At 36.9% G+C, this 22,971-nt stretch overlaps 3 protein-coding genes and 1 long non-coding RNA gene across 5 annotated transcripts; 3 read left to right on the forward strand and 1 right to left on the reverse strand.

The window, feature by feature from the left end:
• The first annotated feature begins 175 nt into the window (after positions 1–175).
• Positions 176–3,517, forward strand: LOC131006838 (F-box protein SKIP5-like). The gene is made up of 5 exons (XM_057934001.1): positions 176–478; positions 1,196–1,340; positions 1,428–1,506; positions 2,412–2,470; positions 2,868–3,517. Exons 1-5 carry the CDS (start codon positions 352–354, stop codon positions 3,217–3,219), a joined length of 762 nt encoding a protein of 253 aa, XP_057789984.1. The 5' UTR covers positions 176–351; the 3' UTR covers positions 3,220–3,517.
• Positions 3,518–3,927: 410 nt separating this feature from the next.
• LOC131006837 (aspartyl protease AED3-like) lies at positions 3,928–5,498 on the reverse strand. The gene has a single exon (XM_057934000.1). The coding sequence runs from the start codon at positions 5,345–5,347 to the stop codon at positions 4,028–4,030; it is 1,320 nt and encodes a 439-aa protein (XP_057789983.1). The 5' UTR covers positions 5,348–5,498; the 3' UTR covers positions 3,928–4,027.
• A 1,788-nt stretch (positions 5,499–7,286) lies between these two features.
• LOC131006839 (uncharacterized) lies at positions 7,287–10,435 on the forward strand. Of its 2 annotated transcripts, none has more exons than XR_009095781.1 (3): positions 7,287–7,958; positions 9,763–9,831; positions 10,265–10,435. It is a non-coding gene; the product is annotated as an uncharacterized LOC131006839 (long non-coding RNA). The 2 variants fall into 2 exon arrangements; XR_009095780.1 differs by lacking the exon at positions 7,287–7,958 and adding an exon at positions 8,815–9,385.
• Positions 10,436–19,249: 8,814 nt separating this feature from the next.
• On the forward strand, positions 19,250–20,485 carry LOC131006840 (uncharacterized). Its single transcript, XM_057934002.1, has 2 exons — positions 19,250–20,168; positions 20,304–20,485. The coding sequence occupies exons 1-2, from the start codon at positions 19,578–19,580 to the stop codon at positions 20,481–20,483; spliced, it is 771 nt and encodes a 256-aa protein (XP_057789985.1). The 5' UTR covers positions 19,250–19,577; the 3' UTR covers positions 20,484–20,485.
• Positions 20,486–22,971: the final 2,486 nt, after the last annotated feature.

Below are 22,971 nucleotides of genomic sequence, written 5' to 3' on the forward strand. Positions count from 1 at the left end.
TATAAAACAATAATAAATTTACAATTATTATTTAGATAAGGACTACAAAAAAAGGTAATTTTTGAACAAATGTCCAATTGTAAGTCAATACTGAGTTGGGCTGCGAACAAATGTCTGTTGCGCACCTTCGTTGACAGCCCAATTGATAATAGTTAATACAGGTATTCTATTAGATACAAATACAATATCCCCTTTTGTCAAAAAAAAGAAAAAGATATTTATTTAATGTATTTTATGCAAAAGAAAAGGATATTTAAAATCCCCTTTCTCTAGCGCTTGAAAGAAACAATTTTGTTTCATACCTAAAAATCCCTAATTTTTTTTTCATTTCTCGGTGAAAGCTTGATTTAGATGGAGGCAGGGCAGCCGAAGCTCAAGAAATTAGCAAAGCGCGGCAAGAATGCATACAATTGTCAAATAAATAATCTTGACGATGGCTGTCTCATGCTAATTTTCAGCTTCCTCTGCCCCATTCCAGGTATGGATTTATTGTTCCTATGATATTTAAGCTATTTATTATTGGTTGAATTACTGATTTTGTGAGTCAATTGTTTCTTTGAATCCGTATTATGAATATCTTTAGTTATGTTTGAAGTCGTTTCGAACGTTAATTTGGTTTATTATGCGGCAATTTGATGAGAAATTCGAGTTATATAGTGTAACTGCCGAAACAGATGTGTTTTTTGTTTATTATAGTTGGATTGTTGAAGTTAAAGTAGTGTAATTGTTACAAGCTTGCTTCTTTTTTTTTTTTTTGCTGATTGAACGCCAATATTCTTTTTTGTACTTAAATTTAATTGGCTTTTGGTAACAAGGTGTGTATATCGATTTTAATTATAGTAAAGATTCTTCATTTGCACTTCTTGATTTTTGGTGAGGTATTCATGTATAAAAGTTTCAACTTTGTGAGTAGATAATCGTTTGTATCCGTTATATCCCTATTCAAGTTTCGAAGTTTTTGTTAATTTCACACGTATTTAACTCATTTTTCATTCGGTAGACTTAAAAAGTTCGTATATGGATATGGTAAATTCATGGGGGTACTTTTGCAATAATCGAGTGTGAGTAGCGGTCTCTGCGACTTTGTCCATCCTTAGGCCATGCCTAATGGGATTCTAAATCTCTCTATCATCCTAGATGTGCATACATTTCAATTATGGTAGTATTCTGTCATGATTTTTTGTTGAGATTGCAGATCGGTATAACACCGCCCTCGTTTGCCGCAGATGGCGTTTCCTAGCATGCCACCCTCGGCTTTGGTTGCGAGTTGATAGGTCTGTCAATGATTTATCTGAGCCTGGAGTTTACCCCAATATTGAGACAGCCGTCTCTGCGGCAAGGTCAGTGAAGCTTCATATGTTGATGTTGAGTGTTGGGGAACGAATCTACTAGGGAAAGGAAAAACTCTTCAGCTTAATGATTTGCAGGCCTGGGGACACTATATTGATTGCAGCTGGAGGGATTCACCGCACGTCCAATATTCAGATCAAAAAGCCTCTTTGTCTGGTAATTTATGAGCCCTTTGCCGTATATTTGGAGTTTATTCCATAATCTCCTGTCATTTGTCTCATCTTTGTTTCCATTTCTGGTATGTCTGAGAAAGGTGGAGTTTGCCTTAGACATATCTGTTTGTATGTTGAGCTTAGAACAGTGTGTGTGTCGTGCTGTTATCTTCGTTTCTATCTTTTGTTCTGGATAAGGAGCAGTGTACGATCATCAAAGGCGATCATCAATATGAAATACAGAAATGTGGTTGAAGAAAATCACTTGCATTGGTACCAAAAGTTGCAAAAAATATATGCTTCCACCACAGCACCAATTTCTGTATTTAGGAGCATTACACGCAAGTGTGCCGAACATAATTGATCGATGTGATAAGATAAGGTTCTGTAAGAGGGGGAGAGGAAAAGTACAATGAATATTTGGTAGGTAATAGGTATACAAATTTAGCCTTGCAGCCAACTTCTTTATTCTATTATGACATGCCTAAAATTCATACTCAAAGTTTGGACTTTTCTGTTTAGTTGCAGAGATGACGATTGCTAAAGTTATTATTATTGTCCAAAAAGAATGCCGTTATAAAACTTTAAAATAGACAGAAATCATTATTCCCCTTATTGCTCGATTACCTATTGGTAACTCCTAGTTAATTTTGTTGGTTTGTTATTATTGTTCACATTCATATTCCTTTGTTGAATTTCTTTAAATATGTTTAGGTGGTCATCCTTTATACTGTCATCCTCGCTCTTTTTACCTTACTTTCATCTGAGAGTCTGATAATGGGTGATTGATTATATGTGGGGTTCGGTTTCAGGATGTCTTTATGTTTGTGATTTATGTTGTTTAACCTTTTCAATTGACTCATACCATATAATACAGAAAAGTGCCTTATCTCCACCTTTTAATCTCAGATCGGTGCCGGTGAACTTCCTGATGATACAACACTCATCTGCTCCCGTGGTTCTGAGAGGTTTGCTGCATTTGGAGTTTCCTTTCTTAAGTTTATAAAGAGTTTTGTGCTGGATATGACATATACTTGTATTACATGCTAATAATCACAACAGCAATGTCTGATATACATCATATACTTGCATTACATGCTGCACTACGATTGTCTTTCCATGCATTCTATGGGTTCCCACTTCACAGTTGAGATTCACACCACTAAGCCATAAGGGGGAAATATGACGATGATCGAGTTCAATAGTTAATACTCCAGTGACCAGTCATGTGTTTTCAGTGGTCATATTTTTGTGGTTGTTTAGAAATTAATCAGTTGGTGTCGAGCATTCTATGGGTTAGTAAATTGAATGAACCTTACCAGTTTGAACAATTTTAGAAAATGTAGTTTCGTTGTGATTCTACAGTGCCCTGGAGTTCTTGGCTACTTGTAAACTGGCTAATCTGACTGTGAGAGCAGAGCTCGGTTGCTGCCTTCTGCACAGGAGCGGGAGGCTAACGATTGATGGCTGTATTCTCCAATGCGAGACGAATCCCTTAGACCATCTCTCTCATGCCATTGTGACCACTGCAAGCCCTCCCAATGGAGTTCCAGCTGCACTAAAGAACAATGGTGATTGTGTTACTGTAATGCGAACAAGGATCGAGGGAGGCGCAAAGGCTGTCTTGACAAGCGGAACACTCTCCCTGCAGCGAGTACGAGTCATATATACTCGCACTTCCCTGTTTTTCTGGTTCAGTGTTGAGCTTTCAGACTGATTCGTGTCGCCATCCAAGCTGTAGGTGGACCTTTTTCTTAATATTCATTCTTTTCCCCCCTTTGGAAAGAAAAAAGAAAAGAAAAATCTTATGCATTTCTCTCTCTAAAGTGGAATCTTATCTGCAGTGTTGTCTGAAATAGTTCGTAGTTGTAATTGTAGTTGTTCCTAGGTTGTATATAAATGTTCCAGCCACTTGTTGGTACGGAATCTGTAACAGTAGGCCTTATAATTTGATTGCCGACTAATGTTTAATTTATGGGAATATCTGACAGAATGCAGTGATTACTTTTTACCTATCTTCTCATTGCAATGGTCGCTCTACCCTAATTTCCAATTCAACTCAAGACAAGGGGCTGGTCTCGATCTCGATCTCGCTTGGTGGTAGCATTTACTTTGAAGGATTAACTTTGATATATAAAAATAGTAAGACTAATTTTTTATTTACCTAAATAGATTGAGACTTTTGAATATTTCAAGGCTCTTGATTATTTATATTATTTAGGTTAATTTTGCTTGATTTTTATCTCAATGAAAGCGTGAGATTGGTGAAATTCTACTCTTGTAAATAAAAATATTCAATCATGCATTTTATGTGTCATGCAAAATAAACTCCCCTAAATATTGAATTTTGTTGGTGATATGCAAAATCAGAACTTGATGGAAGCTATTATTTCAACTTTGAATGTCAGATATTAAGAGAGATTAATTGGCAAACAGCAGCTGCTCTGTTTCTGGTGAGAAATATATAGAAATTCAATTCAATACAAAGTTGAGGCAACATGGAACAAACCGAAGGAAAACAGAGGCTAATTACAGAGTTCACGAGCAATCCCAAGGCGAGAATTGACAGTGTCGAACAAAATCCTGAGATTCTGCTGCTGCAAATTGGCTATCACATTGAGCACCGAGTTCACATTGTTTGGCGCCGCAGCCATCGCCAAGCACGCCAACGACCCCGAGCTACTGTGGATCAACACGTTCTCCATCGGCAGCTTCAAATCCAGTCCCGTAAAATGAAACGTGACTGCAGGCGCTATCTCTTCGTTTGTCGCTGCGAAGCATGTGTCGAACGCCCCCAACGAGCTTATCGCCCCCGTGATCTGCTTCCTGAATTCGTCACGGATGCTGTTGTATACGGGTTGGACGAACCGGGTTATCACCGTACCCGAATCGATTATGGTACCCGCCCCGGTGCTCGGGTCGAACGCTAGGAGCTCCGGTGCTATTGCCACGTTGACCCGTCCCACGCTGACTCCGGTCAGGTTCACGTAGTATAACGATGGGCGGTGCGGGTTCTTGAGGAGCGGGGTGGTCCGGATGTTCTTGGGTTGGCCCACCGGTCCGAGCTTGAGTGAGCCCGAGAAGTAGTACGACTTGAAGCTGGGCAGGCAGTACGAGAATACGCCCGAGTAGACCGACCCGGTTTGCGAGAGCAGAGACATTGATCCGCGGCCCAGACCCAATAGCCCTTGGGGCGGGATCGACCCGCCCGAGACCGCGTGGATGCACCCGAAAGCGTAGTTGGGAATGGCGTCATTGCCTAATGTGAGGGTGTCGCGTGATAGCGTGGCCGAGAGGGTCGACCCAGAGCCGTAGGATCGGTTAAAGAGGCACGAACCCGACCCGACCGTCGGGCACGAGACCCCGCTGACTTGGGTGCATTCGGGTACGGAGCAGTCCAACGAGGCGTAGGTGGAGGACGCGTTGGAGGCGAAGAGGGTGGACGAGCACCCGGTGCAACCGCTGCATGGGAACCATGCAGCGTCGTTGCTGGTGTCCAAGACCACGAAGAAGAGCTGGCCCGGAGTCCCGATCTTGACCCGGACGACGTAGTTACCCGTGTTTATAACCTGGCCCGGGGCGATAGGGGCGGAGGCGGGTTTCGGCGAGACGAGGCTCGACAAGTAGGAAACCCTTTTCGGGTCGCTGGAGGCCATGGTGAGGATGGTGTCAACCCATGAAGTGGCGGGTTTGGGCGACACCAACGGTGAGCATTTACCGTAAATGTGGATCACGGATAGATCCGATTCGGGAGAAGAACATGGGTCAAAAACCGCACCATTGCAAGCTGTGGAGAGACAAATGAAGAAGATTAATGTTGCAAGAATATTGGAAGAGTGTTCCATTAGATTGTTTGATGAGGATAAGGGCGATGGTTGCTACAAGATATTGTAAGAGGATTTTATAGATAAAAGTAGAGAGATGGTGGGAGCACCAAAAAAAGTTGTAGAGAATTGAAAATATTAATATATTAGCGTTCAATAAATTTTTATTTTTTATATTAATTTTAAAATTTATACTATTAATTATTATTATTATTATTATTATTATTATTATTATTATTATTATTATTATTATGCATACTCGTACCATTGAGTGTAAAATTAATCTCAACAGAAAAATATATAGTAACTAAAAACGGAAAATAACACGAGAATTTACGTGGTTCGATTATGAAGATCTACATTCACAGAGGTTGCTCGAGTTTTCATTATATATCGGAGTTATTACATTTATTACAATATAATTTTGTATAGAGAGAGTCCCCCAAATTTAATAATGAAAGTCCTATTTATAAGCATCAAAATAAACCTAACACTTGAGCTCATTAACTCAAGCAATTAGGCCCAAGCCTTGGTACACTGCTCTTCGTCTTGAAATTGAGTTGTCAGAGATGGTGTTTGACATGGCTGGAATATTAGGACCGAGGCAGAACTGAGCTTGCCAAGGTGAGAGTCGGGTTAAGTCAGGCATGTCAAGTCAGCGCTGCACCAAATATTAAAAATAGCAATAATAATAATACGAATAAAGATAAATATGTCAGTCGTCTTATGCACAGTGCTGGTGCGTATTTCACTCATCATCACATACATCTTCAGGCCAAAATTTATACTGAAACGACATTATTTCTATCCAATATACATTACGAGGTCGGTTCTATTTTGTTTTCATGTAGTCATCTTTATAACTCATTAGTATATTTATGCCAATTAAACATACTTATGTCATGTCACTACGTCGGATAATATACGAATATGCAAAATGAGAAAAAAATTAATAGTTGAATATTTTAAATACAATTTTAAAAGTGTATGTGCAAAATAAGAATTTGTAGAAAATTCTATAATTTATGTGCAATTAACTAGGTCCATGATGGAGACAAAGAAATACAACTCAATTGATAAGATATTTTTTCTCAAATTAATAAATCGGGGGTTTGAGTCCCCACGTGTAAAAAAAATCTGGTCCGTGATGAATTATTAGAAGCTTCCCAATTATTAATAATAATGTTATGTACGTATAGCTAAGGTTGAAGGGCCTGTGAAGTCGGAACCCATATTTGCAGGATGTTTTGTTTGATATGAGAAAAATGAGATGCGAGACAAATTTATAGTGCATTAATAAGATTGTCCTTTTTTATATTTTACCTATCATGCATGTGGACCATCTATAGGTATTTTTGTAACCTAAATTGCGGGTATTAAATTAAGTCAAGTTGATATATATTCTTTAATTAATCATATATATATATGCTCTTTCTTTTGCATGAAAGTTGGGTCGATGCAATCATACATCCTAGCTACATGTTTGTTAGGCAGGAATGGATCACGAGGCCGAAGGGTTCATATTTTTAAATACTCTTTGTCTGAGGTACAGAATAACAAAACTGCAATCGAATTGTTTAGTGTTTTCTAAATATGCTAATCGCTTATTGGTTAGTACCGAATCGAATCGTTATTTAAATCAGATACAATTATCCAATTTTTTTGGGATTATCGATTCAATCTCGATTAATATTTTGAAAAATAATTCAATTGCTGGTTAAATCGAAAAATCAATATGATTAATCGATTTACTGAATTTATAACATAATATTATATATAAGTGTGGAGAAAAGGGTCACTTTGCTCGACAATGCCCAGGAACACCACTGGGAGGCCCTCAGCATCAAAATCAAAACCAAGGAAGAAACCGAGGCAAAAGACCACTTCAAATGGCCAGAGCTTATGCCCTTAACCAGCAACATACAGCTCAGGCAACTGAAGACTTGGAAGGTACGATCATATAATTGACGTACTAGATAGTAAAGTTCGCAGTCATAGAAAGTATTTATCCTTTGGGATGACATTCAGAATTAGAAAAGCAAGCATATTGTTCTAGTAGAATCACTACGAACCACAAGGAGTATATGATAGCTATAAGCTGAGAATGACACCCGGAAGTTCGAAATTTCGAGGACGAAATTTTTTTAAGGAGGAAGGGTTGTAAAACCCCGAATTTTCCTTAATATGATTTTAGAAGAATGATTGAGTTTAGAAATACATCGATTCGCACCCCGGAGAAAAATTGTTTTAATTCCAACAATTATTGGTTGAAGTTTAAAGCAAATTGAGCTTAATTATATAGATTGTTTTTTTTTAATCATTTGAAATAGCATATTGATCCATTTTGAATTTTTTTAGCTTGAGCCCAATAGCTGATAGCCCAGTATAATTAATTGTAATTGATTCCCGGTGGTGATTTCTGCTTCAGCCACGCTTCTTCATTTCATCAGCCACACATTGGTGATTTCTGCTTCAGCCACGCTTCTTCATTTCATCAGCCACACATTTATGCTTCGTATTAACCCAGTATATATATATCTCATCTACTTCACTGCATTTACCCAACAAATCCAACAAAAATTCAGTCTTTTATAATTCATCCTGGTTCTTCCAATTGCAGAAATCTCAATCGGTAATTTTAGTTATTTTGTAAAGCTTTATTCACAATTTTCTTCATTATCTTCATATCTGCATCAAAAACCAAAAACTCCCACAAATTCTGTTTCTTTTCTTTACACTGCATAAATGAATCAATTCATAAGAAATTGGAATAGAATGCATATTCACTGATTTTTACAAGAAAGAAACTCAGATTTAGAAATCTAGATGGACAAAAGGAAATTGATGAAGTTTGGGTGAGGGATTGCTCGTCGGAGCAACGACGCCGCTGCGTGTGCAGGGGCGGCGGCGGAGAGAAGCAGAGGCGGCGGCGGCGCTATCGTGTTGACTGCTGCTGTGAGTTTCCGGTCGCGACAGAAGGAGGAGATGACTGGGCTGCAGGGACGGATCCAGAAATTTTTTGGTACGGGGGCACAAAAAATATATATATATATATATATATATATATATATATATATAATATGTTAAAAAAATTACTACTATTAAAATTGGAACCTACGAGTTTCCATTGACTGAAATATTTGCATAATTGACTCATTATCAACATTATCAAAAATTTCTTTCTCAATATATACAATCAAACTATCATTCATCTATTGATCTCTCATCCGATTGTGTAGACGGTTCTTTATGACATTTATTGCAAAAAATACTCTTTCAACTATAACAGTGGCAACCGAAAGAATAAGAGCTAGTGTTATAAGCAAATAAACCAATTAATATAACTCGTGCTTTTCGTTTCTACCATTTTTTTTAAGGTAGCTGCACCACTAATTGAAAAGTTGGGTTGTAGCTATTGACTGCCATGCAAACCTAATACCCTATTGAGTTCCTTTATTTATATGCATATTAAATTAATAAAGTTACAATTAAAGTTACAATTAAAAAGTGGGGGCACCGAGTTAGTTTGGAATTAGAATTGGTAATTGAGATATTTGTAAAAATATACATATGTAACTAAAAAGAGGAATAAGTTGTGGGGGCACGTGCCCCCATACTAAACAACGTGCGTCCGTCTCTGCTGGGCTGCGCTGCTGTCGACGCGAGGGCGGCGATGGTGGTGCTGCCATCGGCCAGGAGAGAGAAGGAAGGTGAGGGTGACGCCGGGCAGGAGATGGTGGCGGCGAGGGTCGCCGGGAAAGGGGGCGCGGCCGCGGCTTGGCGCGGCGAGGAGAGGGGTAGAAGGGAGGCAACAGTTGAGGGAAGAGGGAGAGAAGTTGAGGAGAAGAGAGAGAGGAGGCCAGAGCCGCCGGCCACCGGCGACTGGCTGCCGTCCGGTGGTGGCGGCAGGAGGAGACCGAGAGAAAGTGAGCGGCTGAGAGGGAGTGAGTGTGTGGCGTGAGTTTTGTGTGTGAGATAGGGTGTGGGAGTTAAATTAGGGTGAAGGCATAAGTGAAATGGGCTTGGGCCCTTAGCTTATTTTAACTCAATGGACTCAAGGTATTATTTTAATTGGGCTCATAGTTTGGGCCGTTTTTTTTTATAAAATAGGGTGCATTTTTATAACTTGGGCTATTAATTATATTTTTGGGCTGCATGTTTATTTGTTTGGTTATATGTTTTAATTATAAGTTAAAGTCTTACAAATGTTTGTAAGCAAAATATTTTTAAGTTGATTTTATACTCGAGATGAGTTTTTAAAGCAAAAGCCGAGCAAGGGTATTATTGAAACCCTTAGCCAAGAAAAATGATTTTTAAGTTTTATGTTGAATTTATGAAAACTCGGGTGTTGCGAATCTAGTTAGAAATGATGACAAGTCATGAAGGTTAAGCTTGATTTTAGGACTATGAGTTTAAGTTGAGAACTTATCTTGTAGGTCCTACAGACGAGGATATTTAGGCTCTTGATCAGCTGAGTTATAGTGTTTGGATTTTCTCCAAATCAGGTGAGGCTTTATTTACGAAATGTATGTTTGAGCTAATAAGCTCGATTTTTATAAAATGTTAAAGTTGATAGTTCATGCTTAAAATGTTTTTGCTCTCTATTGGTTATTGCTTCTACCAGAACATTGTTGGCTCCGCCAACCAGAACATTGTTAGCTCTGCTAACCAGAATTGTGTACGTACACCAGAACCTGTTGTCTCGAGAGATCGGTGACAACCAGTTGTAGATAGCATGCCCAATAGATGGCCAGGAAAATATGAGCTCAGATTATTTTAGTATGCATGGAGTGACTCATCTTTAAAAACATTATGTGTTATACTGTTTAATGCATGAATTATCTTTTTCAGTAAATGACATTTAAATGTTTTTAAATGGCTCAACCCACTGAGTACACTAGTACTCAGCCCTGCAATTGTTTTCAAAACCTTTTGCAGATTGAGCAGCTGGTGGTGACGTGCGAGGCTGAGGAAGGGTTATTGCTATGGATTTTGAAGAAATGCTATGTTTACTTCCGCTGAAATAAATTCACTTAGTGAATATTATCTGATGCCTAACTATATTAATACTTTTATTCATATTTCTAATATGAATTTCATTCTCCATCACTTTTCTAGCGATTATTTTCCGCATCTATTATATTCTTAGTATGAGACGTTGTCTTGGTCTCAGACCTTCGAACTTCCGATCCTGATAGGGAGAATAATTATGTTATAATGCCGTACTTGTTTTCATTTAAATACGGCATAATGTCCAACCCTCAGGGCATATTACCTATTTTATTCAATTAAAGCTTATTAGTCCTGTCACATAGCCCATTTCTTATTCTCCCGGGAAATCAGGGCTGTCACAATAATTAATTTACAAATATACTGTCTAGTGTTTATTTAGGGTCATTCAATTTGGTGTCTAGTGTTTATATGCCATGCTTGAGGGCCAGACTCTGATCATTTCTATAGATATACAAAATGAAATACTATAAATTTTGTTCACTTGTTTTGGATTTCGTAATGTGGACCTATTTTACTATAATAGTTTGACTTGTCCTGTTAACAATTCTTTTAGTGAACAATCTTTATAATTAATTTACAAATATACTGTGAAATAATTTCTACGTCTTTTTTTCTTATAAGATGAAGCAAAATTTGTGGATAGTGTTGCATCACGCTTGTTTCTTCGTTTTTCTGGTACGTCTTTTCTCTTTATTTCCAGTTCCATGCCACCTCTGTAAACCTATGCTATGCTTTTTTTTTCTTTGTTTGGTTCTTGAGACATGCTTCGTAACAATGTAAATATTTATATTTGTTATACAATTTATTTACTAAAGGTGGCGTTTCATAAAATGATTGTCTCATTTTCGAGTTTAGTTTGATGTGTTTGTCTCAGAATCAAAACTTCAATAATAATTTTAATCTTTAATGTCTACAAAACAATTTTCTCGACACACACCTCAAAACCATTTCGTTCAACGCAGACCATGGATTCGCCGCTGCAAACTCGCCGATCCTGGCATAGGCTCCGCCAAAACGATCATGGATTCACCGTCAGACACAATCGTCCGCAAAATCCAATATTTTCTGACGATGTTTTCCCTGATAAATCCCGTCGGAGCAATGCAGATTCGCCGCCAAAACACAATATTTTCCGACGATGCTCCTCTGGCATGAAATCTGTTACAGTATATTTAACGGATTGTCATTGTTTTCATTATTTAGGAAAGATTTACAATTACAATTAAAGAAAAATTATCTTTTAATTAGGAAAGATGAAAACTTCCTTGTCATTCATCTAGGAATGTGTTTCCTTCCTAATATGTGTAATTTTTTTGCTATAAAATCATTACAAGAGACATCATAAACTCTCATTCCAAGTGTAAGGCTTTTCTGAATACTACAGTTCTGAAATTCGTCGTAAGAGGAATTCAAAGTGCCTCCCAAACCAGTGCCTTCATCACTAACGGTATATGTGATAGTTGTTTCATTCTAGTTGTGTTTTCTTTTTTCAAAACATTAATAATTCAAAACTTTAATTTACCGTAAAATTAAGAATCCATTGTATTAGAGTGGCGTCGTTCAAGCATGTCCAGGGGACCAATCTTGTGTAGATATATATCATATATTGAATTGATAGGATTTTCAAAATATTTTTGAGAAAATTATCTACTGTGAATAGTAATTCATAGACTTTTTGAAATATTCTTTAGAAAATTATATTTTACTTTTCTATTTACACTTTTTTTTTTCTTTTTGTGAGAAGATGAAACCGACTACTTGTAGGAGATCGAAGGAGTATTACTATCAAATATTGGATTTGAAGTATAAATAAGATATCAATCTCATTTATACTGTATTTATTGAATACTTTAAATTTTCAACTTATTTAACTTGTGTATGTATCTACAGTTGAATGCTGTGATGTACTATTTGATGTTTTTGCTTGACTTCTTCCTAACTTTTTTCTGTTTTGTTTTGACCTTTGTGCAGGTCATAATGTAATGCTCAAATTGGATTGGATGATTGTAAGCTGTAACCATTCTTTTGCTAGTTTGGTTTGCTTTTCTGCTTTTCTTAGAGAAGTTCATGAATAACAGGACCATAAGAACTATCTTATCCAAGTTCATCATTGTGCTTAATTACTTATGCACTGCTCTATAAGTTTCAAATTGTTGAATTACACATTCTATATAATTCTGTTAGTAGATAGATACTTGTGGGAGAACTGTAAGGTTCCACATTAATGATATTGATTTCTATAGATATACAAAATGAAATACTATAAATTTATTATTTAGGGTCATTCAATTTGGTGTCTAGTGTTTATATGCCATGCTTGAGGGCCAGACTCTGATCATTTCTATAGATATACAAAATGAAATACTATAAATTTTGTTATTAAATTTTGAAAATTTTGTTCACTTGTTTTGGATTTCGTAATGTAGACCTATTTTACTATAATAGTTTGACTTGTCATGTTAACAATTCTTTTAGTGAACAATCTTTATAATTAATTTACAAATATACTGTGAAATAATTTCTACGTCTTTTTTTCTTATAAGACGAAGCAAAATTTGTGGATAGTGTTGCATCACGCTTGTTTCTTCGTTTTTCTGGTACGTCTTTTCTCTTTATTTCCAGTTCCATGCCACCTCTGTAAACCTATGCTATGCTTTTTTTTCTTTGTTTGGTTCTTGAGACATGCTTCGTAACAATGTAAATATTTATATTTGTTATACAATTTATTTACTAAAGGTGGCGTTTAATAAAATGATTGTCTCATTTTCGAGTTTAGTTTGATGTGTTTGTCTCAGAATCCAAACTTCAATAATAATTTTAATCTTTAATGTCTACAAAACAATTTTCTCGACACACACCTCAAAACCATTTCGTTCAACGCAGACCATGGATTCGCCGCTGCAAACTCGCCGATCCTGGCATAGGCTCCGCCAAAACGATCATGGATTCACCGTCAGACACAATCGTCCGCGAAATCCAATATTTTCTGACGATGTTTTCCCTGATAAATCCCGTCGGAGCAATGAAGATTCGCCGCCAAAACACAATATTTTCCGACGATGCTCCTCTGGCATGAAATCTGTTACAGTATATTTAACGGATTGTCATTGTTTTCATTATTTAGGAAAGATTTACAATTACAATTAAAGAAAAATTATCTTTTAATTAGGAAAGATGAAAACTTCCTTGTCATTCATCTAGGAATGTGTTTCCTTCCTAATATATGTAATTTTTTTGCTATAAAATCAGTACAAAAGGCATCATAAACTCTCATTCCAAGTGTAAGGCTTTTCTGAATACTACAGTTCTGAAATTCGTCGTAAGAGGAATTCAAAGTGCCTCCCAAACCAGTGCCTTCATCACTAACGGTATATGTGATAGTTGTTTCATTCTAGTTGTGTTTTCTTTTTTCAAAACATTAATAATTCAAAACTTTAATTTACCGTAAAATTAAGAATCCATTGTATTAGAGTGGCGTCGTTCAAGCATGTCCAGGGGACCAATCTTGTGTAGATATATATCATATATTGAATTGATAGGATTTTCAAAATATTTTTGAGAAAATTATCTACTGTGAATAGTAATTCATAGACTTTTTGAAATATTCTTTAGAAAATTATATTTTACTTTTCTATTTACACTTTTTTTTTTCTTTTTGTGAGAAGATGAAACCGACTACTTGTAGGAGATCGAAGGAGTATTACTATCAAATATTGGATTTGAAGTATAAATAAGATATCAATCTCATTTAAACTGTATTTATTGAATACTTTAAATTTTCAACTTATTTAACTTGTGTATGTATCTACAGTTGAATGTTGTGATGTACTATTTGATGTTTTTGCTTGACTTCTTCCTAACTTTTTTCTGTTTTGTTTTGACCTTTGTGCAGGTCATAATGTAATGCTCAAATTGGATTGGATGATTGTAAGCTGTAACCATTCTTTTGCTAGTTTGGTTTGCTTTTCTGCTTTTCTTAGAGAAGTTCATGAATAACAGGACCATAAGAACTATCTTATCCAAGTTCATCATTGTGCTTAATTACTTATGCACTGCTCTATAAGTTTCAAATTGTTGAATTACACATTCTATATAATTCTGTTAGTAGATAGATACTTGTGGGAGAACTGTAAGGTTCCACATTAATGATATTGATTTCTATAGATATACAAAATGAAATACTATAAATTTATTATTTAGGGTCATTCAATTTGGTGTCTAGTGTTTATATGCCATGCTTGAGGGCCAGACTCTGATCATTTCTATAGATATACAAAATGAAATACTATAAATTTTGTTATTAAATTTTGAAAATTTTGTTCACTTGTTTTGGATTTCGTAATGTAGACCTATTTTACTATAATAGTTTGACTTGTCCTGTTAACAATTCTTTTAGTGAACAATCTTTATAATTAATTTACAAATATACTGTGAAATAATTTCTACGTCTTTTTTTCTTATAAGATGAAGCAAAATTTGTGGATAGTGTTGCATCACGCTTGTTTCTTCGTTTTTCTGGTACGTCTTTTCTCTTTATTTCCAGTTCCATGCCACCTCTGTAAACCTGTGCTATGCTTTTTTTTCTTTGTTTGGTTCTTGAGACATGCTTCGTAACAATGTAAATATTTATATTTGTTATACAATTTATTTACTAAAGGTGGCGTTTAATAAAATGATTGTCTCATTTTCGAGTTTAGTTTGATGTGTTTGTCTCAGAATCCAAACTTCAATAATAATTTTAATCTTTAATGTCTACAAAACAATTTTCTCGACACACACCTCAAAACCATTTCGTTCAACGCAGACCATGGATTCGCCGCTGCAAACTCGCCGATCCTGGCATAGGCTCCGCCAAAACGATCATGGATTCACCGTCAGACACAATCGTCCGCAAAATCCAATATTTTCTGACGATGTTTTCCCTGATAAATCTCGTCGGAGCAATGCAGATTCGCCGCCAAAACACAATATTTTCCGACGATGCTCCTCTGGCATGAAATCTGTTACAGTATATTTAACGGATTGTCATTGTTTTCATTATTTAGGAAAGATTTACAATTACAATTAAAGAAAAATTATCTTTTAATTAGGAAAGATGAAAACTTCGTTGTCATTCATCTAGGAATGTGTTTCCTTCCTAATATATGTAAATTTTTTGCTATAAAATCATTACAAGAGGCATCATAAACTCTCATTCCAAGTGTAAGGCTTTTCTGAATACTACAGTTCTGAAATTCGTCGTAAGAGGAATTCAAAGTGCCTCCCAAACCAGTGCCTTCATCACTAACGGTATATGTGATAGTTGTTTCATTCTAGTTGTGTTTTCTTTTTTCAAAACATTAATAATTCAAAACTTTAATTTACCGTAAAATTAAGAATCCATTGTATTAGAGTGGAGTCGTTCAAGCATGTTCAGGGGACCAATCTTGTGTAGATATATATCATACTAGTATTATACCCGTGCTTCGCACGGTCCGATTATTCATGCGTATTATAAAAATTTATAAATGTATTTAAGTGATACAAAAAAAAATATAGAGTAATCAAATCAAATTGAAAATTTAATAAAATATATAATATAAACGAATGAATCTAATATATTATATTATGACAAAAAATTAAACATAAATATTAAGTGAAAATATTTAATTTCGTGTATGTATTGTATGTGGACATATATATATATATATATATATATAGAGAGAGAGAGAGAGAGAGAGAGAGAGAGAGAGAGAGAGAGAAGATTAAATGAGATTGGACAAATGTGGTGAGAATGATTGCATAATCCAATATATGTGTTGCATAAAATGTTTGTAACGATTGCATAACAAAATTCAATTAATTATATAAAATTTTCGCAACCTCCAGGATTCGAATTCAGATAAAAATTTTATGTGGTATTATTTTGCAGCTTATGTAACACTATTACTGGCTTATAGTGTTGCCATGAGCTAATCAGAACTGGCGGTTCCGGCCTGAAACCGACCCGAGATCAATGGTTTCGGCCCGGACTGTTGACCACGGGTTGGTTACAGTTTCAAAAGTCTCGATTGTTTTACTATAATTTTCGGAATAATATGTAACCCGATAGGGCTAGCTCGAAACCTTTATATGTAACCCAATTGTACCTGTGCTACGCACGGTCCAATAATTCTTACGTATTTACAATTTACAATAACCCTTCATCACTGTAAAAAAGTCCTATACTAATAACACAATTAACAAAATTTTCTAAAACACAACAATTTACAATTACTTTGTTCTATAATTCAATAAAAAAATTTATAAATAATATCTTCAATATTTTTATACTAATTCTTATCAAAACAATAGGCTAAAAATCATGAAAACCCTTGAAGTATACCCATTTTATTAAAAATACCTTGAAACTTTCGAAATGTTGTCTAAACCCTCAAACTATCTGGTTTTTATCAAATATATCCCAAATTTATTTTTCGGTCACCAAAAACATGATGTAGCTCGCCGAATGCCACAATGTAATTTATATTCTATTTTTTTTTAAATGACATGGAAAAAACAACTTCATTTCGTACCATATTACACCATGTTTATCCCTCATTCTAAGTAATTAGCATGAATTTCAAACACAATAGAAGTCAATTTTAAATTTCAGAGTGAATTTTTTTAAATGATATTGTACGAATGACGTCGTTTTTGCCATTGCATTTTTTAAAATGATATTGTATGATAAAGCGGGTATACTTCAAGGGTTTTTATGATATTTACCCAAAACAATAATATTGCATATAGAACTATACTATCACAATTTAACGGATATCTAACTACTACTATTACCTCTTTGTAAAATATTTATTATACCATTAAAAATATTTTTCCCATATTTTGTAAAAATAATTAAAAAGTAACTACCATGTTTGAAAAGTATATCATTAACAATAAAAAATGTGCTATCTCATACCAATACTTTTATAACTATTATTATTTAAAGGGTTAATAGCCGGAAAATACACGAACTATTTTCAAATTTGCATATTGCACACCACCTTTAAAATTAGCTCCACAATACATCACCTTTTAATTTTGTTGCAAATTGCACACGGCGAAAGTTCCGACAACTCTTAAGTTTGACCGGCGATGACGTGGATGGTATTTAACATTACATGACATTACTCGTGGCCTTTTTTACACGTTGACAAGCCACGTAGGCAAAACGACGTCGTTTTGCCCAGAAATTAAATTTCCTTAAAAAAAAAAATGCCTCCCCGGTCGTCTCCCTCTTCCCTAAGCCCTACATCTACCGGCGACGACGAAAGTATCGCCGCCACCTCCCTCTGTCAACCGGCGACCGCAGCGAGCCAGCCGCCGCCTGCTTCTCCGGTGAGGAACTCCTCTCCGACATCAACACGGCAGCTCAACCGCCGCCTCCACCACCCAGATCTGGAACCGCTGCCTCCCCTCTTTCACCTCCACCACCCAGATCTGGAACCGCCGCCTCCACCACCCAGATCTGGAACCGCCGCCGCGACTTCCTCTCCTGACCACTGAGCATCCGAGGCTACCGAAGCAACCCCGCTCTGACGCCCCGCCACCGCGACTTCCTCATCGACGCCGCTAACTCCCGCCGCCTCACCTACTTCGTCTTCCTCCTCCAAGTCGACGCTGCTGCACTCGCTCCGCGGCTCCTCTCGTCTCCCTCACAATCGATGTTGGTTTTCTATCTCTCTCTTTATCCCGCTCCCTCTCCCTCAACCTCTCTTGATACCTGCAACTCCGATCATCTAGGGCTTTAAAAGGTGATGGTCAACGCGTGTGCAATTTGCAACAAAATTAAAAGGTGATGTATTGTGGAGCTAATTTTAAAGGTGGTGTGCAATATGCAAATTTGAAAATAGTTCGTGTATTTTCCGGCTATTAACCCTTATTTAAATACATATTGTAATAATATAATTAATTTAATCAATATCAGAACTTTTTTTTTAATTCAATCAATATCATTATTAATTACCAACTACTTCAAAACTCATTTGACCACCTATTATTACACTTCCACCACTTTTAACAAAATAAACTCTTTACCTCAACGATAAAAGAGAGGGAATATTAGTAGACATTAATTAAAAGCACCTACTAAGTGGAAGATCAAAAGATTTCTTCATCAGAAAAGGAAGTATCTGCGAAAACTTTCTCAGCTCCTCCTTCTTGAAAGTTCGAAAATATCAACAAATCCTCTTTAAGTTGCAAAGATCAGCACAACTTCAAAAATTTAAGAACAATCGGTAAGCTTATTTATCTCTACAATCATTTCTATTTACTATGACAATCAACGTTTATCTTGTGTTCTGGTTAATACATTTGATGATACATTTCTTCTAATAACAGTTTCAGAAAAAAATGTTTACAACTTAAACCTCCGCATTCATATCATTTGCCCCACTGTGAAGTAAGTGAAATTGCATGTGCAAAAAATGGATTTTTTTTATTAGTTTTTGTGATCATCACATGAACTCTATTCTCTTTATCATAGAAAAATTAGATTTTCTTGATTATACCCTGCAGTTACTTACATTCTTTGCCTAGTTTTGTTTAAAGTGTATAATTTTGAACAGTATAGGTTATAAGGTTAAATTCTTTACTTACTTTATAATATTTTGCTTAAGGGTTTTTACTCGTAATATAAGCTATTGCACATGTTAAAATTACTCACCTTTTAAGTAGTTTTTCCTCATAATGTAAGCTCTGTTTGATTCATCATACATAAAATGGATTTTGTCAACTATAAATGATTTTTCCTCAATTTAGTTAAAATGTTTGCGGGATTTTATTTATAATGTATAATTTTCAACACTGGGAGGTCCTTGAATAGCTTAAGTTTTTTACAAAATTCCATTCCTCATTTACTGAGCATTTCACATTATTACTGAGCTTAATTATCGATTCCTTATTTTGGTATATGTTGCTACATCTGCTATCCATTTCATTTTCGCGATCCATTTCAGTTTATCAGAATATACATGATGGATATCATATAAACTGTGAGTTAATTATGTTGCTCTCCTTTCCTTATGTCTTACAAAACATATGCATTCTTGTTTGATATGTGAGCATTCATAATGTTCTCACGTATTATACATTATTTGTAGTACAATATACAATGGATGGACCACAATTTACAGTACCTTTGAGAACTGGCTATCGTTCACAGTACATACAAGAGTACTTGGTGAATCTTAACCACTATTAATTGAGTTCCAACTTTATGTTATTGGAGTTGCAATGCAAAGAATTAAATACTTTAAATTTTCTGCAGTTGATTCCACAACCATTCCATCAAGACTGGGAAGTATTCTTCAAGCATTCAATGGAATTTAGATTGGATGGCGAGATAATCCTACGAATGAATGTTGAACAAATTCACTTTGCAAACACCAGCATGCCCATTTGGGCATTAACAAATGGGGTTGCAGACTTGATAAGAGAATTCAGGCTGGATAACAGAGATGAACTCACTTTCACTCTTGACTTGGAACATGAAATATTTCATGTGACATTGCGTGACTACAAACAGAACCCAAGAAGATTCAACCGTGGTACACCAATTCCTCCACCAGTTGCTCCACCATTTGCTGCACCAGTTGCTCCACCAATTGCTGAACCAGTTGTACCACCACCAGTTGCTCTGGCCATACTTGATCCACCTGTTGCTCCGGCACCACCTGCTCCACCTGTTGCTCCAGCACTACTACCTCCACCACCAGAACCACCACTTCCACCACAACCACCACTTCCAACGGAACAAAACATCCCAAGATTTGAGTTCATCTACAATCGGAACACATATTACAAAGTGGTTTGTTGACACAATTCTACAATTTCCTATTTGCTCTACTATATATTTGATATTATTTTGCTATAACTACTGCAGACAGTGTCAAGGCCATTCTACAATAATTACTTGATTGGTTTAAACGAAGTGAACGTTCAGTTCGTAGGTGCAATGGCAATGTTACCTGTACAAATACACATAAGGCGCCTAATCTCTCCAATAGTTGAACTCATGAAAGGCTGGAAAGAAATCACACAGTGCATCAATTTAGTTCATGGGAGAAGGTACAAAGCTTTCTTTGATGCACAAAGAACAGCCATTCTGTTTAGAGAGATATGATCAAAACAGGTACTGATGAGGAGTGATATGTGCAGAATAGGGAAATGATGTAAATCAGAGGAATCGACCCCACCAGTGGAATAAATATGTCAGAGGAAGTGCACTCGTCAGAGGAAATCATCCTCGCCAGAGGGATCTTATTCACTAAAGGCATCTTACACACCAGAGAAGTCATCCTCGACAGAAAAGTCATCCTCGACAGAGAAGTCATCTTCGCCAGAGAGGTCGCCTTCGCCAGAGAAATCGCCTTCGCCAGAGAAGTCACCTTCGCCAGAGAAGTCACCTTCGCCAGAGAAGCAGCCTTCGCTAGAGAAACTATCTTCATCAGCGAGATCGCCAGAAATGCGGGAGAGTTCCCGCGTGAAGACAAAATTACCATCCTACCCTTCGACCACGCAAGACGCATGCACCATAGATGAATTTACTGTTTTACCCTCCGTTTGTAATCTATAAATAGAACCTGAGCTCGTGCATTGTATTTACGCTATCTCTTGTTTTCAAATATAACAGCTACTTTTCTCTCTTGTGCTAAGTTCTCCGATCGTTTACTTTGCTCTCTCCGATCATCCACATTAGGTATAGTTTACGATTTCCGCTTTGTAGTTTAGGTGTTGGTTCCGTGAAACACCAACTGGCGCCGTCTGTGGGAAGCTACTGAGTTAGGACGTGAGTTTATGGTCGCCGGCGTACGCAGATCTAAAATTCCGATCGGGTTTGCGTGCGCCGGTACCGTGTGAGCCGATAATTCAGGCACCTAGACGATTTCAATCCGTTTATTATGTTTTTCGGGCTAGTATGCTGTTAGTCTTCTGCGATTTGTGTTTATTTACGTTTTTGGTGCATGGGGAAAGGTGGTGAAGATCGTAAATCACGAATTGGGGGAATATGTGTGTAGTTATCGATTGATCGGTTTAATTGTGGGTGAATGCAAGGTTTCTTCGTAGAATTGAGGTTTTACTTATAGATCTGACGTTTATACCGGTGAATGGTGGAGTATTGCTATGTTTTTGCCTATATTGGGTTTTTGCTGATGATTTGCGGGTTTTGCATCGGTAGAATATTGGTTAACACTCCGTTTTGGTGGTAATTGAGCTCGTGATGTTGATTTGTGGGTGTTTTTCGTTTACGTATGATGCTTATCGGTGTTTTCCATGTTTTTTATGGTTAATCTTCGTTTTCTATTGGTGGATCGGGGGGTGATACTCTGTTTTTGTTGTGATGGGGTTGAGGCTGTTGATTTGTGGGTGTTTTGCGTTTAAGGGGGACACTTATCAATGTTTTCCATGTTTTTTATGGTTAATCTTCGGTGGATCGTGGCGGGGTGTTCTATTCCTGTTATTTTGGGTTTTTTGTTGCAGACTTATGGGTTTTGCATCGATAATATGTTGATCAGTACCTTGTTTCTGTTATCCTGGTTTGTTGTTGCTGTTGATGTATGGGTTTTACACCGGTAATATGCTGATTAGCATTCTGTTTTGTTATTCTGGGCTTGTGCTGGGGCTTTATGGTCGTTTGTTGTTTAAAGGTGATGATTGTTGGTGGTTACCATGTTTCCATGGCTTAATCTTCGTGTTATGCCTTGCTTAATACGGCGGCGTACTAATAATCCGGCTGATTGCTGTGATAACTTTGTGGTTTTTGGGTTTTATTGCTATTTTAGCGCTTGATCGTGGTAATTTTGGGCTATGATGTTCGTTATTCCTACATAATTCTTTTTTGACATCATGTTTAACGAATTGCACTAACAAGTTTTTTTTTATGGTTGATCTGTCTACGTCTATCTTTGGGTCTCTTACTTTGGTTCTCTGGATACTCTGTTTCTTTTGCTGGATTTTAATGCGGATTTACAGGGGAAACTTCTGTTATGCGGGCTCTGTTTTCTCAATCTATGCCCTGGGTTTATTTCCCAGTGTATAGAATTACTTTGAGGGGAACTTTTTAACGGTCTCTGTATCGGTGTTCGGGATTTCTTATTGGATTTCTTATGTCGGGATTTCAATCAGTAACGGAGGATGTAATCATTCATCGTTTGGATTTTTTCTCACTCTGTTTACATGCAGGTACCATGGGATCTTCTGATGCTCACTGCACCTTGGAAAAGGAGTTCGACTCTGTTGCTCTCACTACTGAGGTGCCTACCTCACTGTTCAACAACCTACAAGGCAACACAACCTTCACTGCACCACCAGGCTTTCCGGTTATCCCAGCCACTCCGCTGACAGGGTTGAATGGTAATCTCCAGAGGTCTGTTCTGGTGACACCAGGTTCAGAGATGTCGGGCTTGACCCCTACATCTGGTGGGGGATCGATTAACTTCGGGCTGGCAGAGCAAATGATGGCTTTACTCAGCTATGCTAATATGCGTCAGGCACTGGGAACTCCCATGCTATCCACTATTCCCACTGCGGCTCCACTGGTAGGAGCGGCTACTCTGCAGGGCACTGAGGCCCCACCTCCCGCTGCGCAGGAGGCAAACAATCCGGCAATC

This window comes from Salvia miltiorrhiza, chromosome 1 (genome assembly GCF_028751815.1).
Source record: "Salvia miltiorrhiza cultivar Shanhuang (shh) chromosome 1, IMPLAD_Smil_shh, whole genome shotgun sequence".
NCBI lineage: Eukaryota > Viridiplantae > Streptophyta > Magnoliopsida > Lamiales > Lamiaceae > Salvia > Salvia miltiorrhiza.